Source organism: Nicotiana sylvestris, chromosome 6, assembly GCF_000393655.2.
Source record: "Nicotiana sylvestris chromosome 6, ASM39365v2, whole genome shotgun sequence".
Taxonomy (NCBI): Eukaryota; Viridiplantae; Streptophyta; class Magnoliopsida; order Solanales; family Solanaceae; genus Nicotiana; species Nicotiana sylvestris.
This window is the reverse complement of record NC_091062.1, coordinates 33,789,393-33,807,565: the sequence shown is the minus strand read 5'-3', so window position 1 is coordinate 33,807,565 and position 18,173 is coordinate 33,789,393. Positions and strand designations below refer to the sequence as shown.

Sequence of the window (18,173 nt, the reverse complement as noted above, 5' to 3'; positions counted from 1 at the left end):
TTTGCTCGAAATGAGGAGTAACCAATTTTATATTCCCAGATTCTGTTTGTAACTGAACCATGTGTGTGATATTCAAAACTTTTGCATCATGCTAGTTGTATATCCAATGAACTAAAAGCACGCTTTGACCCCATGTTGGTTGGGTTGTCTGTCGAAAGTTGCATCATGGAGTGCCATAAGCATCGTAGTGGCACCTGCATTAGAGAAAAGAAATTTAGAAGAACCAACCCTTATATCCTCCTCCCTTAGGATTTGAAAATATTGGTCGATTAAGTTATGCCTCCTGCTCTTCCTTATCTCTTTGCTTCCTATCTCTTGTTCACCCTCACCCTTAGATTTGGACATTGCAGCTTATCTTCATTAACTAACCTCCTTCCCTGTGCATCTAACGCATAATTAGCCAAGTGATCTACCAGCTTGTTGGCCTCCCTATGAATATGAGTAACTGTGTAATTGCCCCCATTCATTAGTTGCATCATTTCCTCTACCTCCTCAGATATGATCCATGGTGGTTTCCAGATCCCATCCATTATCTTTTTTAATAACATTGAGTCAGTTTGAAGCCATACATGAGAGTATTGTTGAAATCTGCAGAACCTTAGTGCTTCTACCATGGCCTTCGCTTCAGCTACTGTGTTTGTTGTCTCCTCAATCTCTTTCCCTACTGACTTGACTATGTCACCATTTTCATTTCTTATACAAAAACCTATTGAGCTCCTGCCTGGATTTCCCCTTGACGCACCATCTGTATTAACTTTTAGCCATCCTGCACTTGGAAATTCTCACATGACTTTTGTAACCTTAAGTTTAGGAGTGAAATTTTCCATCATAGCTAATAGATCTTGCCATTTGTGAGGGACCATATCCATCCCAGGCTTTCTCACTTTCACCAGTGCCTGTAGATTTGATGAAACTTGATAAATCACCCTGCTAGTTGTCACCGCATCCCCATACTTCATACTATTTCTTCTTTTCCAAAATTCCCATACTACGCATGAGGGGAGTGCTTGCATTACTGGTTTTAACCTTAAGCATACATTTGAAGTCCAACATTTTGTGATTGCTTGGTGCAATGTAAGTCCCTCCACATCTATTCCTGCCCTCGATAGAAAATACTTCCAAGTTGTCTTTGCAGTTTCTGATCTAAAAAATAAATGCTGAAGAGATTCTTCGTCAGGCTGTACGCAACACCAACATTTTGAGGGCATGCAGTAACCTACCCTTTTCAAGAAATCATCTAAAGGTAACTTTGCTTTCCACACTTTCCACATGAAAAACGCTATTTTAAAAGGCAGTCCCTTTACCCAAATCTTTCTATAAGCTATTCTTGGTTCATCTCTTCTTCTCGTATACTCCCATGCTGACTTAACACTGAAATATCCTCTTGTTTCCAACATCCAAAAAGGCCTGTCAAGAACCTGCATGGTTGAAGGTGGTTTGATTTTCTCCAGAATGTGTACTGCTAAGTCTTCAGGAAGTATTTCAAATAGCCTGTCCACATCCCACTCACCATCTAAGGTAACATCATGTACATTATGTATATTTTCATCAATGCCAAAGTCTTGAGGAACTAAAAAATATAGTGCCCCAAGACCTGTCCAGTTTTCATACCAGAATAGTGAGGATCCCATTTTTGTTTGCCAAAGGATTTGATGTTCAATCAGATCTCTGCATTCCAACATTTTTCTCCAGATGTGAGACCCCCTTTTCCACGGAACAATAACAGAGTTTAATTTTTTACAGTATTTCTGACATACGAAAGAGCTCCATAGGCTTGGTTTTGTTCTGAAATTCCACCATAACTTGCTGAATAATGCCTTTGCTACATCATGTAGTGACCTGAAACCTATTCCTCCTTCCTCAACTGGCATGCATAAAGTATTCCATGAAGCCCAATGCTGCTAGTTCCTCCTACAGTGCTGCTCCAGAAAACCTGAGCAAACATAACAGTTAAAATTGCACCATAGGCTAAAATATATACTAAAATCAAATAGTAGGCCAATTATAACAGTTGAGCGACCGTGCTAGAACCACGGAACTTGGGAATGCCTAACACCTTCTCCCGGGTTAACAGGATTCCTTACTCGGGTTTCTAGTTCGCGGACTGTTAAACAGAGTCAATCTTTTCCTCGATTCGGGATTGGAACCGGTGACTTGAGACACCATAAATCTCCCAAGTGGCGACTCTGAATTTTTAAATGAAATAATCCTGTTTCGATTGTCACTTAAATTGGAAAAACTCCTTTACTACCCTTTCTCGGGAGGTGTAGTGAAAAAGGAGGTGTGACAGCTCTGGCGACTCTGCTGGGGATTTGAACCCTGAATCTCTGGTTCAAGGTTCAGAATTCGAGCTTAGATTAATTGTTGTATTTGGCTTTATCTGTTATATGATTTTATTACATGATTGGGCCTAATGTGTTAAATGAGGCTTTTACCGCTTTGATATTATCTGAACTATATATAAACTGCTACGAAACCCTTCTCTTCTCATCTTCAGGGATGTGCTCTCTGGTTGAGACTCCCTATTCTGTTAGTGTCATACCTTGAAATAAGAAAGAGGCTCGGACAAGTTACTAAGCCGGATGGCCTTTTGGTTCCCGGTACGTAGCCCCCTCCTCGGCTCGAGTTGTCCAATCGGGTACACAAGTCTAGAACAATATACTCAGGTTTTTAGCTTAGAATAACTCAGCCTCATGCCGGATCCCTAGTAGGAACGTTTGTTTGTATCATGTGTACTTGATTTTGGGGACTCAACACAGGGGTTGGGTCCGTCTAGGACAGGTGCACCAAAATTAAAAGACTATCTTGATACATCTTACGTGCTACTTGCGTATCTGTCTATTTTGGCTTGCATGCTGACTGGCTTCTAGAATAGGGAAAGAAAATGAAAAAAAATTAAAATCAAAAAAAAAAAAAGAGAGAGAGTGAGAGGTAGGTATTTGAATTACCCTGAAATTCTGTTGAAATTTTGAAAAAGGGAAAAAAGAAAAGTCATTTCAAAATAAGTCATATTTTCTTTTGTTTCGTCAAAACTGGGCGAACTACGTGGGTCTGATTCTCACCGGATGTGAGATACGTAGGCAAATCTCATCGGTTCCGGCCCATAATTTTCAAAAAATCCAAAAATATTTTCTTTTACTTCCTCTCTAGAAAAGTCTTTTTTTTTAGACCAAATTTTCAAAAAATCCAAAAATATTTTCCATTACTTGCTTTAGAAAGCCTTTCTTTTAGACCCTAATTGTTTTTTAAAAAAAAATATACAAAAATATTTTCTTTTAATTTCTTCCAAAAATCCAAAAATATTTTCATTCTTCTTTCAAAATTGAAAAGAAAATTCAAAATTCAAAAATATTTTCTTTTTTTAGAAGCATTTCTTTCATAAATTCAAAATAAAATTCCAAAAATATTTTCTTTCTTCTTTAGAAGTTTTTCTTTCAAAATTCCAGAAAAAAATTCAAAAAAAAACTTTCTTCTTTATAAGTCTTTCTTTGCAAAAATGCTGGAAAAAAAATCAAAATCCAAAAATATTCCCTTTCTTCTTTATAAGTCTTTCTTTCGAAAAAATAAAATAAAAAATTCAAAAAAAAAGTTAGTTTATTTACTTTATTCATGATCTTCCCGAACTACGCAAGATATGATTCATGTTCCCACATGATACGTAGGTAATCCACATCAGGTTCGATCAACCATTGAAAAGAAAACTGAAAAAAAATGAAAAAAACAAAAATGAAAAAATATTGATAATAATAAGGACTGACTGAGTCCATTCTAACGTGTCTTTTGCTTTGAATTGTGAAGAAAGTTTTAGGTGGTCGGTTTGTGGTAAGCAGACAACACAAGATCCAAGGAAAAATGATAATTGACATCGAAGCTGTTACAAGTGCTCAAGAGACTCAGGGTCAGAGAGTTCAACAAGAGTCTACTGTGGTTGAGGAAAATAGAATACTGAAACAACAAATGACCAAAATGTGTCAAGCATGGGCCAACGGCCAAGGACAACCTTGTCATGAGTCACAATTTGATACCCAGCAAGAGCAGTACCACTCTCCTGAGTACCACTCGTACTCATTTGATCTTCCTGCAAACATTAAGAAGCTTGCCCGAAAGATGGTACAGGAAGAAATAACCCAAAGAGCGAAAAGCTTAGAACAACGGTTGAAAAACATGCAAGGGTTGGCAGGTTAAAAGAATGTTGCCTTCAAAGATCTATGTATGTTCCCCGATGTCCACTTGTCGCCTGGTTTCAAGACTCCCAAATTTGAAAAGTATGGTGGACATGGAGATCCCATAGCCCACCTGAAAAGGTATTGCAATCAACTAAGAGGTGTGGGAAGAAATGAAGAATTGTTGATGGCTTATTTTGGGGAAAGCCTTACGGGAGTAGCCTCTGAAAGGTTTATGGATCAAGACACGTCTCGCTGTTATGTCTGGGATGACATGGCACATGCCTTTGTCAAACAGTTTCAATACAACATCGACATCGCCCCAGACCGCAATTCCCTTTCAAACCTGAAGAAGAAACCAACTGAAAGTTTCAGGGAATATGCCATCAAATGGAGAGAACAAGCAGCCAGAGTTAAGCCACCTATGGACGACCACGAGCTAATCATTGTCTTTCTTCAAGCTCAAGAGCCAGATTATTTTCAAAATATGATGTCTGCAGTGGGTAAATCCTTCTCGGAAGCAATCAAAAAAATGGTTGAGAATGGTTTTAAGACAGGCAAAATTATAAGTCAAGCAGTTCTCAAAGCCGCAACTCAGGCTGTCCAAATCAAATCTGATAATTTTAGTGACACGAATGAGAAGGTTGAAGAAATCAGGATGACATCAGGGTCGAGAAGAGGTCCTAGGAGAGCATCTCGAAGGTATGACCAACCTCTTCGGTTTTCCGATAACTCCCCTTAGCATTACTATCCCCCTCAGAACCCACACACTCTGTTGTTCCACCTCGGTATGTTGCCCAGCCACCAAAACACCCCAGAAGGCGAGCACGAGCATCACAAAATCTCTACCAGCCTCCACAAAATTTTCAAGTGCCCTATAACCCACTTCCCTGCCAGGGGTATAGAAGGGAACAAACATTGAAAGATAATTTTACACCAATAGGAGAGTCCTATGCAAGCTTATTTGAGAAGTTAAAGAATCATGACATGATTGCACCCATTCTTCCAAATCGTGTAGACCCACGTGCAAGGAGCTTTGACACATCTAAAAGGTGTGAATACCATTCCAATGCCCAAGGGCACAATGTTGAAAGTTGTCGGGATTTGAAAAGAGAAATAGAAAGGATGATCCAGGAAAACCTGATTGTGATCCAAGGCAGTGACATCCAGAATATCGCACAGAATCCTTTACATGCACATCATGATGCACACTTTGTGGGGATGATGCCTGGTGACATGGAGTATGAGAATCCTCTGGGGAACTTGCTAACTGAAGTTAATGATGTTGAAATTGGAGAAGGCTCTGTTGATTCTGATGAGCAAAATTTTGGTTAAATGCCAAGCCTAGCAATTGAAAAGTCATTCCCTCCACACTAGGAAGGAATCTTGGTAGCTTGTTTTGATGTTTTTCTATTATCTGGGTTATTTTAGGGTTGTGATCCAGATTTTATTTGCTTTATTGAGTCAAACTCTTCTATCCCTCCATTCTGTTTGTGTGAGTCTTGTTTGTCTATTCTGTTGTTATTTTCATTATTCGGGTTATTTTAGGGTTGTAACTCGTATTTTAGGTTGCTTGTTTAGTTGTAAAACCCTTTCATCCTTTACTCAATAAAATACAGTTTCTCCTTTTGTGTCATTCTGTTCCTAGTTCTTTTCTTGCTAGTTCTAGTGACATGACATGCATGCGGAAATTTTGGCCAGATCTTAGAAACTGATTTAATATCGAATCGTATAATTGAAAAAAATATACTTTTGAGGATGAATAAAGAGTTGAGATACTTTGGAATTGAGGTCGAGTAGAATTCACCTTCAAATCATTGTGGAGGTGGGGCTTGAGGATGTTTAGTCAATTGAAGTTTGTAGGAAAGTAAGGGATGGAAAGTGTCTTGTGACCACGACACACCAAGAAGACAGACATGTTTGTCAATGCTGTGATTGCGAAAAGATACCATGTTTGGCATTCTCGAGGTTGGGAGGCCCTTTTTCTGCTACCCAAACACTTTATACCCTTTATTACCCCTTTTGAGCCTGTGTTATTTTCTTTGACCACCCCCTTTTGGAATCAAGTTTAGAGTCGAGAGTCAAAAAAAATGGAAAAATGAAAAAAGAAAAGAAAAGTGCATGCCCCAAGAATACAAACTGGGGCAGCTCTTTGAAAGTTCAAGTGAAAAGAAAAAAAAAGAACTGTCGAAGGTCCATGCCCTCAAAAATAGAAGCTGGGGAAAACAAAAAAGAGAGAAAAAAAGAAAAAAGAGAAACAGAAAGAAAGATGAAAAATAGTTTAGGTCAGATGTTTGAACTACGTTCGACCTGATTCCTTAAAAAATGATACGTAGGCAGTCTCACGGTTCGGTCCAACCAAATAAGAATTTAGAAGAAAAAGGAAAAAAATAGAAAAATAGAAAAATCCAAAATCCCCAGCATCTAAAACTGGGGCAGAGATTTTATTTCATTTTTTGAAAGAGTCGATTCTAAGAGTTGTAAGTCTACAACCTCTCATTTTGAGTTTATTTTGAGCCTTCATGCCGGCCTTTCTTTCCAACCCTATCCAAAAATCTTCCAAATAAAGACCTCCCGATGCACCTTCAAGAATGCCAAGAGAAGCATGCACTGAGCAACGATTGTCACGCGACAAAGAACACTGTCAAGTTGCCCACACAAGAAAGCAAAAGAAAAGGAAAAGAAAAAAAAATGAGAGAGTCTTACTAGTGAATGTCACACCTCCTTTTTCTGCCCCCGCGAGGGGTGAGGGAGTTTTTCCAATTAAAGGACAATCAAAACGGGATTTATTTATTTATTTCAGAGTCGCCACTTGGGAGATTTAGGGTGTCCCAAGTCACCAATTTTAATTCCGAATCGAGGAAAAGAATGACTCTGTATTACAATCTGCGAACCAGAAATCCGGATAAGGAATTCTGTTAACCCGGGAGAAGGTGTTAGGCATTTCCGAGTTTCGTGGTTCTAGCAGGATTTGGATTTGGATCGCATAAATGCGCACCCGTGTTTAGGAATGTATTATTATTAAAATCGTGCCTAAAGTGATTAGCGTATTATTATTTCTGGGTAAGGCCGTGGAATTTTGCTAAACGACTCATCCCAAAGTCTAATTAATCAATTAAATTTTTATCGAGGGCCCCGTAATTTTTGTGTTTTATTTGGCAAGGCTCGTCTCATTTATTTTAAAAGGATAATCCTAAAGTGTCTACATTTTTCCTATCAAATTTGTCTCTACAAAATAAAAGAGAAAATGTCTTAATTTATTTACATGTTATTACCTAGTTACATTATACTAGGCATGTTCTCAGTTTGTCAAATTAAAAAAAATACATGGCAATCTAATTTTAATCCTAGACCATTTACATGCTGAAATTAACCAATATTATTTAACTTAAACAATATTTCTGCCAAGTTCCTACTAGATGGCCTATTCGTTTGATTTTTTACTTGACGGAGTTACTACACCATTTATTTATTTTTTGGCAATATATAGATAGTTCAATCGTTAAGCTATCGTCGGATGTTCCACTATATGTATTAAATAGCTACACGATTCTGATTTTTTGCAAACTAAATAAATTATACATACAAATAAAATTCAGAATATAATTAAAGCTAATTCAGAATTTCAACTCTTCATTTTTCGTATTCATGCTTCATATTCGGATTACAATAACCAGCGTGTCAGATGTGTACCTGATATTGGAAGCAAAAGAAAATGAAGATGAGAATCAGCAGCAGTAATAACAGTACAACACAGCAACAACAACCCAGCAACAGTAACAACCCAGGAATAGAGTTTGCAAACCGGTGGAGTATTAATCCATTCGACTTTGTTAAGGTCTCGATAATCGACGCACACCCTGGTCTTGCCATCTTTCTTTGGCACAGGCACGACATTGGCTAACCAAGTGGGGTACCGTGTAACCTGAATGACCCTTGCCTCAAACTGCTTGGTGATCTCTTCTTTGATCTTCACACTTATGTCTGTTTTGAACTTTCTCAACTTCTGCTTGACAGGGAGGAGTGCTGGATCAGTGGGCAATTTATGAACCACCAAATCGGTGCTTAGACCCGGCATATCATCATATGACCATGCAAAAACGTCTTTGTACTCATGCAATACTTTAATTATCTCCTCCTTGAGTTGTGGCTCCAAATGAACACTTATTTTAGTTTCCCGTACATTGTCTTGGTCCCCTAGATTAACTGCTTCTGTGTCATTTAGGTTAGGTTTGGGTTTTTCTTCAAAGTGACTTAATTCTTTACTAATTTCCTCATAAGCTTCATCATTATTACAATCCATCCCATCATCACACTCGATCTCTTGTATTATTACTTCTGAACTAGATTGGCTTTTAAAACTGGGCCGAAGATTCCTCATGCATGTCATGTCATTGATATCAGCATAAAAAGAACTGTACAAAGAAAAGAAAAGAAAATGGAAAGAGAATTAGGGACGAAGAAAATTGCATTTCATTAAACGTAAAGACAACAAGGTTTTAACTCATCCAAACGGACGGAACATAACAACTGGATTACAAACCCTGGAATAATCCAGGTGACAAAAAGGAAAACAAAACCCACTACCACGACTCCCTCCGAACTGGAAGAGGAGTAGCTTCCCAATTGTTGATGTTAGTACGTGGTCCGATGTACTGTATGTCTGCTCTGCTTGACCCTTCCCCGGCCTCAACCATATTTACTTCAGCAAATACTTTCTCAAACACCTTATCCAAATTCCCATCCGCCTCAATTAACGAACCTGACATCTTTGCCAATGACTGTTTCTTAATACTTGGTCTGACGAAGGACCTGGACAATCGAGGAATTGGTTTAGGGAGCACCCAAGCTTTCTTCTTCAATTTACGGGCCTTTCTGACATCTGCCGCTGTTGGTTTGAACCCTAACCCGAAGGTGTCCAGATTTTTGGGCAAAGACACAGGTTGAGTAATGCCCTGCAGTTCAACCCCCAAACCCTTCCCGGGCACGAACCCGTTATTCAACATTTCTGACACTACCATGACGGTCGCAGCTGACACCCTGGGACATGGCATGTTTTTACCCTCAGGCACCCTGCTCACCGGAACCGTGTCGAGGATCTGATACACCCATGGCCCCTTATCATCTTCGGTCTCTATAAAAGGTACAATGGCATCATTCATGGCGCATGTGGGATCTTCCCCATGTAACACAATTTCTTGTCTGTCCCACTCGAATTTGATCATTTGGTGCAGTGTAGAGGGCACGGCTTTTGCCGCATGAATCCACGGTCGACCCAACAAAAGATTATAGGATACTGCAGCATCCAACACCTGAAATTCCATCGTGAACTCGACTGGGCCAATAGTCAATTCGAGTACAATATCCCCTACTGTGTTTGTTCCCCCTCCATCGAACCCTCGAACACAAATGCTATTTTTGCGGATTCTATCCTCATCAATCTTTAACTTGTTCAATGTGGATAACGTGCAAATATTAGCGCTCGACCCGTTATCGATTAGTGCCCGAGTAACCATTGAACCTTCACATTTGACCGTCAAATAGAGAGCCTTGTTGTGTTCTGTGCCTTCCATAGGCAATTCATCATCAGAAAATGCTATCTTGTTCACTTCAAAGATCTTGTTGGCAATTGTCTCTAAATGGTTTACTGAAATTTTGTCAGGCACATGAGCCTCATTCAATATCTTCATTAAAGCTCGGCAATGCTCATCAGAGTGAATTAATAATGACAACAACGAGATTTGGGCCGGTGTTTTTCTTAGTTGCTCAACAATGGAATAATCTTGTCCTTTCATCTTTTTCAGAAACTCTTCTACCTCTTCTTCTGTTACAGCTTTTTTAACTGGCACTAGATTGTCATTTGCGCCTTTAGCTTTTCTCAACTCTTCGGGGGCGAAACAACGTCCCGACCGGGTCAGTCCCTGTGCTTCACAACTTTCTTCCTCAATTTCCTTTCCTTTGTATGTCACCACTACCTTGTCATATTTCCAGAGCACGGCTTTGCTATCAACCATGGGTAACTGGACTACCGGTTTTATGACAACCGGTTCTACATAGGCTCCCTTCACAACCACCACGGGCGCGGATACTGACCTTGGTACCACTATCTTGACTGGCTCCTGCTTTTTCTCGGCCGCAAATGGTCTCTCTCCCATTACTAGAACTGGCTTGTCTATTATTGCTTTTAACTGAACCACTGGCCTTGCACTCACTGTCTTTTCTTTGGTTTCCGTAGAACGAATCACCATAACCACCTGCGAAGGTTTCTTAGTTGGATTCCGAGGTGATGAGTTTGTTGGGAAGACTGAACTATATCAGCAGGTTCATTGCTCAGCTCACGGCAACGTGTGAACCAATTTTCAAATTGTTAAAGAAAGATTCCGTGGTCAAATGGACTGATGAATGCCATGAGGCTTTTGATAAGATAAAGGGGTATTTGTCAAACCCACCCGTGTTGGTCCCACCAGAACCAGAGAGGCCTTTGATTCTATATCTGACAGTTGTGGACAGTTCATTCGGCTGTGTACTGGGGCAGCATGATGTTACGGGCAGAAAGGAGCAGGCTATCTACTATCTCAGTAAGAAGTTCACATCTTACGAGGTCAAGTATACTCATCTGGAAAGGACATGTTGTGCCCTAACTTGGGTGGCACAGAAATTGAAACATTACTTGTCATCTTACACCACTTACCTTATATCTCGCTTGGACCCGTTGAAGTATATTTTTCAGAAACCCATGCCCACAGGAAGGCTTGCAAAGTGGCAGATCTTACTTACAGAGTTCGACATTGTTTATGTGACACGGACTGCCATGAAAGCACAGGCATTAGCCGATCACTTGGCTGAGAACCCCGTTGATGAAGATTATGAGCCTTTGAAAACTTATTTCCCTGATGAAGAGGTAATGCGCATTGAAGAATTAAAACAAGCTGAGAAGTCGGGATGGAAACTTTTCTTTGATGGGGCCGCCAATATGAAAGGCGTAGGAATAAGTGCGGTACTTATTTCGGAAACAGGTCAGCATTACCCCGTTACAGCTCGGCTTCGTTTCTACTGTACAAACAACATGGCAGAATATGAGGCATGTATATTGGGATTGAGATTAGCTGTGGATATGGGTGTACGGGAAGTCTTGGTCATGGGTGACTCGGACTTACTGGTACACCAGATTCAATGGGAATGGGAAACATGGGACTTGAAGCTTATACCGTATCAGTAGTGTCTGCATGAGCTTTGCCAGCGTTTTCAGGCCATAGAATTCAGACACATTCCAAGGATTCATAATGAGGTTGCTGACGCTTTGGCTACTTTGGCGTCAATGTTGCACCATCCAGATAAGGCCTATGTTGATCCATTGCAGATTCAAGTCCGTGATCAGCATGCTTACTGCAATGTGATAGAAGAGGAAATCGATGGAGAGCCATGGTTCCATGATATCAAAGAGTACATCAAAGCGGGAGTGTATCCAACGCAGGCCACCGGTGATCAGAAAAGAACAATTCGACGGTTGGCAAGTGGGTTTTTCCTTAGTGGAGGAGTACTGTACAAAAGAACGCCAGAGCTCGGTTTGTTGAGATGTATAGATGCACGGCAGGCCACAACTATCATGACTGAGGTGCATTCCGGAGTTTGCGGACCGCATATGAGTGGGTATGTTCTAGCAAAGAAGATTCTCCGAGCAGGTTATTATTGGCTCACGATGGAGCGAGATTGTATCAGTTTTGTGCGTAAGTGTCATCAATGCCAAATACATGGAGATTTGATTCATGCTCCACCATCAGAATTACATACGATGTCCGCGCCATGGCCTTTTGTTGCATGGGGCATGGATGTTATTGGGCCAATTGATCCAGCAGCATCAAATGGGCACAGGTTTATCTTGGTAGCTATAGATTATTTTACCAAATGGGTGGAAGCGAAGACATTCAAGTCTGTGACCAAGAAGGCTGTAGTTGACTTCGTGCATGCAAATATCATCTGTCGGTTTGGGATCCCAAAGGTAATCATCACAGATAATGGGGCTAATCTTAATAGTCATTTGATGAAGGAGACATGTGAGCAGTTTAAGATTGCTCACAGGCACTCTACTCCGTACCGTCCCAAGGCAAATGGTGCGGTTGAAGCGGCCAATAAGAACATAAAGAAAATACTCCGGAAGATGGTTGAAGGATCTAGACAATGGCACGAGAAATTGCCTTTTGCATTGTTAGGATATCGCACCACCGTGCGTACCTCGGTAGGGGCGACTCCTTACTCATTGGTATACGGTACCGAGGCAGTAATACCCGCAGAAGTGGAAATCCCATCTCTGCGAATCATTGCAGAGGCTGAGATCGATGATGATGAATGGGTGAAAAGCCGTCTTGAGCAGTTGAGTTTGATCGATGAGAAAAGATTGGCATCAGTGTGTCATGGCCAACTGTACCAACGAAGAATGGCAAGAGCATACAACAAAAAGGTACGTCCAAGGAAATTTGAAGTCGGGCAATTAGTACTGAGGCGGATCTTGCCTCATTGGGCTGAGGCAAAAGGAAAATTTGCCCCAAACTGGCAGGGACCATTTGTAGTAACCAGAGTGTTGTCTAACGGAGCATTGTATTTGACAGATGTGGAAGGAAAATGTGTAGAAATGACCATCAATTCCGATGCAGTCTCTCTCTTTCTTCTTTTATTTTTCTAAAATTAAATTACAAAAATACTTAAATTATTATTAAGAACTAAATTAAGTTATAAAAGCGCAAATTAACTCCCAATAATAATTAACGCACAATTAAGTAATAATTAAGCATAAAATTGTATATTTGGACATTAAATGCTAAAAATGCAAACGATGCCTATTTTTGTAATTTTTATTTTTTGTAAAACAAACTTAATTACTAACAATTGTAGAATTAAATCCTACATGCAAAATGCGACATATTTTTGTATTTTTATTAATTTAACAAATAAATATGCACAGATAAATACAAATTATTCAAAAATATCACAAAATTGCACACCAAGAAAAATCATTTTATTTTTTGAATTTTTGGGAGTAATTCTCATATAGGGCAAAAATCACGTGCTTACAGCTGCCCCTCTTTGCCCGAAGACACGAAGGGTTTTCGTGCAAAGATAAAGCGAGCGATTTTTGCCCATCCGAGTACTCCGTGTGAAGCATTTTTTGAAAAAGATTTGACCGAACCTTTGCTTCAAAGGTTTCCTACATATCCTGGGCTAAACAGGAATCAGGTCAATGTAGTTCGGGAAGTTTTGGTAGCTGGGACTACCGTGGGACTGCAATGTTACTGTTGTTGCATGCTATTACCACTGCTTACCGATCTCCTTGTTACACCGTGCTTAAAAGAAAACAAGAAGCTAGGCTAGACTGCAATTTGTTCTTGTTGCCTTGCTTTCTTGTCTGCTTGCGTTTCTTCCGGTGCTTTTCTTCCTTTTGACACATGCACTTGAGTTTGTGCTGGGACCTCTTGTTGCAACCTTCTGCTTCCCAGTGCTGGGGAGTTTTATTGTTTCCTGCTGGGGATTCATGGTGTAACCCTCTGTTTTATTGTCCTCTGACTTGATCTTGAAATGTATGCCTCTGTTGTATGGGCGGGCTCCCAACTTCAATACTTGAAAATTAATACTGAAATGTATTCCTCTATTATATGGGCGGGCTCCCAACTTCAACACTTGAAATGAAAAGACTGAAATGTATTCCTCTGTTCTATGGGCGGGCTCCCAACTTCAACACTTGAAATGAAAAGACTGAATGTATGCCTCTGTTATCTGGGCGGGCTCCCAATTTCAACGCTTGAAATGTAAAGACTGAAATGTATGCCTCTGTTATCTGGGCGGGCTCCCAACTTCAATGCTTGAAATGTAAAGACTGAAATGTATGCCTCTATTATCTGGGCGGGCTCCCAACTTCAACGCTTGAAATGAAGAGACTGAATGTATGCCTCTGTTATCTGGGCGGGCTCCCAATTTCAACGCTTGAAATGTAAAGACTGAAATGTATGCCTCTGTTATCTGTGCGGGCTCCCAACTTCAATGCTTGAAATGTAAAGACTGAAATGTATGCCTCTATTATCTGGGCGGGCTCCCAACTTCAACGCTTGAAATGTATGTCTCTGTTCTCCAAGCAGACTCCTGACATCAAACTTGAAAAGTATGTCTCTGTTCTCCAGGCGGACTCCTGATTGCTAAATTTGAAATTTGAATGTCTCTATTCTCCAGGCGGACTCCTGACTTCAACCAATAAATCGCCATTCTATTCTTCAGTGGGGCTCCTGACTTCAACCAATAAATTGCCATTCTGTTCTTCAGGGGGCTCCTGACTACTTAAAATTTGAATTGTATTCCCTTATTCTCCAGGTGGGCCCCTGATTGCTAAATTTGAAATTGAATGTCTCTATTCTCCAGGCGGACTCCTGACTTTTAAAATTTAAACTGTATGTCTCCGTTCTTCAGGCGGACTCCTGACATCAAACTTGAAAAGTATGTCTCTGTTCTCCAGGCGGACTCCTGATTGCTAACATTTATCCTGATTAGTGCTTGTTTTTCCCTCCTGGAGAATTCCTCTTCAACAACTAACTTTTCTCCCCCTGCTCAATCAAAGAAAATTTCGTCAGTTTAAAACGGTGGTTAGTTGATGGCATTCTTGCTGAAAAATCCTTCCACTGCCTTGCTTTGTGTTGACTAATTTCCACACACTGACCCTGAATCGCTTGACTTTCTGACCAACTTTTAAATTTCCCAACCTCTGGCGACCTAAATGTTTTACACCCCTGCTTTTATTCATTTTTCTGATCTTTTTGTTTGAGCTTCCACCTTTCCCACGACATTCCCCAATCATTTCACCGATGAAACTTCCGTTAATTCCCTGTATTCCACTTGACATCAAGTTGTTTTTGACATGCTCTGACCACGTTGTGCTTTACAATTCTAGAAGCTGGTAGTGAACTTTGAAGTCCTTTCTGCTTGCATTGAACAAAACTGGCACTGAAACATCTCAGCTAGATAAAACCCTCAAAATAAAATGAAATGCAATGATTCTTGAGTTAAGGATAAGAAGAATCCAAAACCAGATGACTGTTTGAAAAGAGAAGGAAAAGAAACTTATCTGAGCGAGACAACTAGTACCAATGGTCATGACATGCATTTTGGATTAATCAGCCCAATCTGTCCAACCAAACAAACTCTCAATTGTCGTACCTCATTGCCCAGAACTTCCATCACTTGTTTGATTTATCCAGACCTTAACCTTGTTTCCCTGCGGTACCGCGAAACGGTTTCTATCAACAGACCTTTCTCAGTTTTCCATTTCTTATCTCACCTTCGCCTTGAGGTGCCCGTAAAGGTTTTCACCAACAAGACTCTCTCATTTATTTTTCTCTCAGCTCCCGTCGCCTTACGGTGCCCGTGAGGGTTTTCACCCATAAGACTCTCTCATTTATTTTTGTTCTTCTTGCTCGAACCAGAGTGTTGCCCCTGTCATGGGTTATTCCTACCTGTTCATCTTGGCATTTCTCAAAACTGATCATAAGGTCTTTCTTTGGTCCGTAATGTAGGATTTTGGATTGAGTTAGAAAGAAAGGTATAAAAGGCTCAAAACAATTCAAATGGGTTCAAATTACAACTTTCGGAATCCAACTTTCATAACAATCACCACTTTTGCCCCAGTTTCTTTCTTGGGGATTTTTGGATTTCTATTTGGTATGACTGAACCTCGAAGTAAGGCTGCCTACGTACCAGAAATCCGGAAATGGAATAAAATTGTATATTTGGACATTAAATGCTAAAAATGCAAACGATGCCTATTTTTGTAATTTTTATTTTTTGTAAAACAAACTTAATTACTAACAATTGTAGGATTAAATCCTACATGCAAAATGCGACATTTTTTTTGTATTTTTATTAATTTAACAAATAAACATGCACAGACAAATACAAATAATTATTTAAAAAATATCACAAAATTGCACACCAGGAACAACCCATTTTGTATACTAGGCATTTTTAGCTCCACTGGTGTGCACGGGTTGTGGCGTCATAAATAGGCATCGTTATTTGCCAATAATAACCTGCTCGGAGAATCTTCTTTGCTAGAACATACCCACTCATATGTGGTCCGCAAACTACGGAATGCACCTCAGTCATGATAGTTGTGGCCTGCTGTGCATCTATACATCTCAACAAACCGAGCCCTGGCGTTCTTTTGTACAGTACTCCTCCACTAAGGAAAAACCCACTTGCCAACCGTCGAATTGTTCTTTTCTGATCACCGGTGGCCTGCGTTGGATATACTCCCGCTTTGATGTACTCTTTGATATCATGGAACCACGGCTCTCCATCGATTTCCTCTTCTAACACGTTACAGTAAGCATGCTGATCACGGACTTGAATCTGCAATGGATCAACATAGGCCTTATCTGGATGGTGCAACATTGACACCAAAGTAGCCAAAGCGTCAGCAACCTCATTATGAATCCTTGGAATGTGTCTGAATTCTATGGCCTGAAAACGCTGGCAAAGCTCATGCAGACACTGCCGATACGGTATAAGCTTCAAGTCCCGTGTTTCCCATTCCCCTTGAATCTGGTGTACCAGTAAGTCCGAGTCACCCATGACCAAGACTTCCCGTACACCCATATCCACAGCTAATCTCAATCCCAATATACACGCCTCATATTCTGCCATGTTGTTTGTACAGTAGAAACGAAGCCGAGCTGTAACAGGGTAATGCTGACCTGTTTCCGAAATAAGTACCGCACCTATTCCTACGCCTTTCATATTGGCGGCCCCATCAAAGAAAAGTTTCCATCCCGACTTCTCAGCTTGTTCTAATTCTTCAATGTGCATTACCTCTTCATCAGGGAAATAAGTTTTCAAAGGCTCATAATCTTCATCAACGGGGTTCTCAGCCAAGTGATCGGCTAATGCCTGTGCTTTCATGGCAGTCCGTGTCACATAGACAATGTCGAACTCTGTAAGTAAGATCTGCCACTTTGCAAGCCTTCCTGTGGGCATGGGTTTCTGAAAAATATACTTCAACGGGTCCAAGCGAGATATAAGGTAAGTGGTGTAAGATGACAAGTAATGTTTCAATTTCTGTGCCACCCAAGTTAGGGCACAACATGTCCTTTCCAGATGAGTATACTTGACCTCGTAAGATGTGAACTTCTTACTGAGATAGTAGATAGCCTGCTCCTTTCTGCCCGTAACATCATGCTGCCCCAGTACACAGCCGAATGAACTGTCCACAACTGTCAGATATAGAATCAAAGGCCTCTCTGGTTCTGGTGGGACCAACACGGGTGGGTTTGACAAATACCCCTTATCTTATCAAAAGCCTCCTGGCATTCATCAGTCCATTTGACAGCGGCATCTTTCTTTAACAATTTGAAAATTGGTTCACACGTTGCCGTGAGCTGAGCAATGAACCTGTTGATATAGTTCAGTCTTCCCAACAAACTCATCACCTCGGTTTTGTTTCTTGGAGGTGGCAAGTCCTGAATAGCTTTGATCTTTGACGGGTCTAATTCAATACCCCTCCGGCTAACTATAAATCCCAACAACTTCCTAGATGGCACCCCAAAAGCACATTTCGCAGGATTGAGCTTAAGATTGTACCTGCGAAGCCTTTGAAAGAATTTTCTCAAATCTCTGACATGGTCGGATTGTTGTCTAGACTTCACGATCACATCATCCACGTATACCTCGATTTCTTTATGTATCATATCATGGAAGATAGTTGTCATGGCCCTCATATAAGTTGCCCCAGCATTTTTCAAACCAAACGGCATGACCCGATAACAATACGTTCCCCACGGCGTGATGAATGTCGTCTTTTCTGCATCTTCCTTGTCCATTAGAATCTGATGATAACCCACATAACAATCCACAAAAGAGCCAATATCATGTTTGGCACAATTGTCGATCAGTATATGGATGTTGGGCAGTGGGAAATTATCTTTTGGGCTTGCCTTGTTAAGGTCTCGATAATCGACGCACACCCTGGTCTTGCCA

General features: G+C 40.5%; 1 protein-coding gene across 1 annotated transcript; it reads right to left on the bottom strand.

Moving 5' to 3' along the window:
• Positions 1–782: 782 nt before the first annotated feature.
• LOC138870459 (uncharacterized) lies at positions 783–1,631 on the bottom strand. The gene has a single exon (XM_070148264.1). It carries the CDS (start codon positions 1,629–1,631, stop codon positions 783–785), a length of 849 nt encoding a protein of 282 aa, XP_070004365.1.
• Between the last annotated feature and the right edge of the window lie 16,542 nt (positions 1,632–18,173).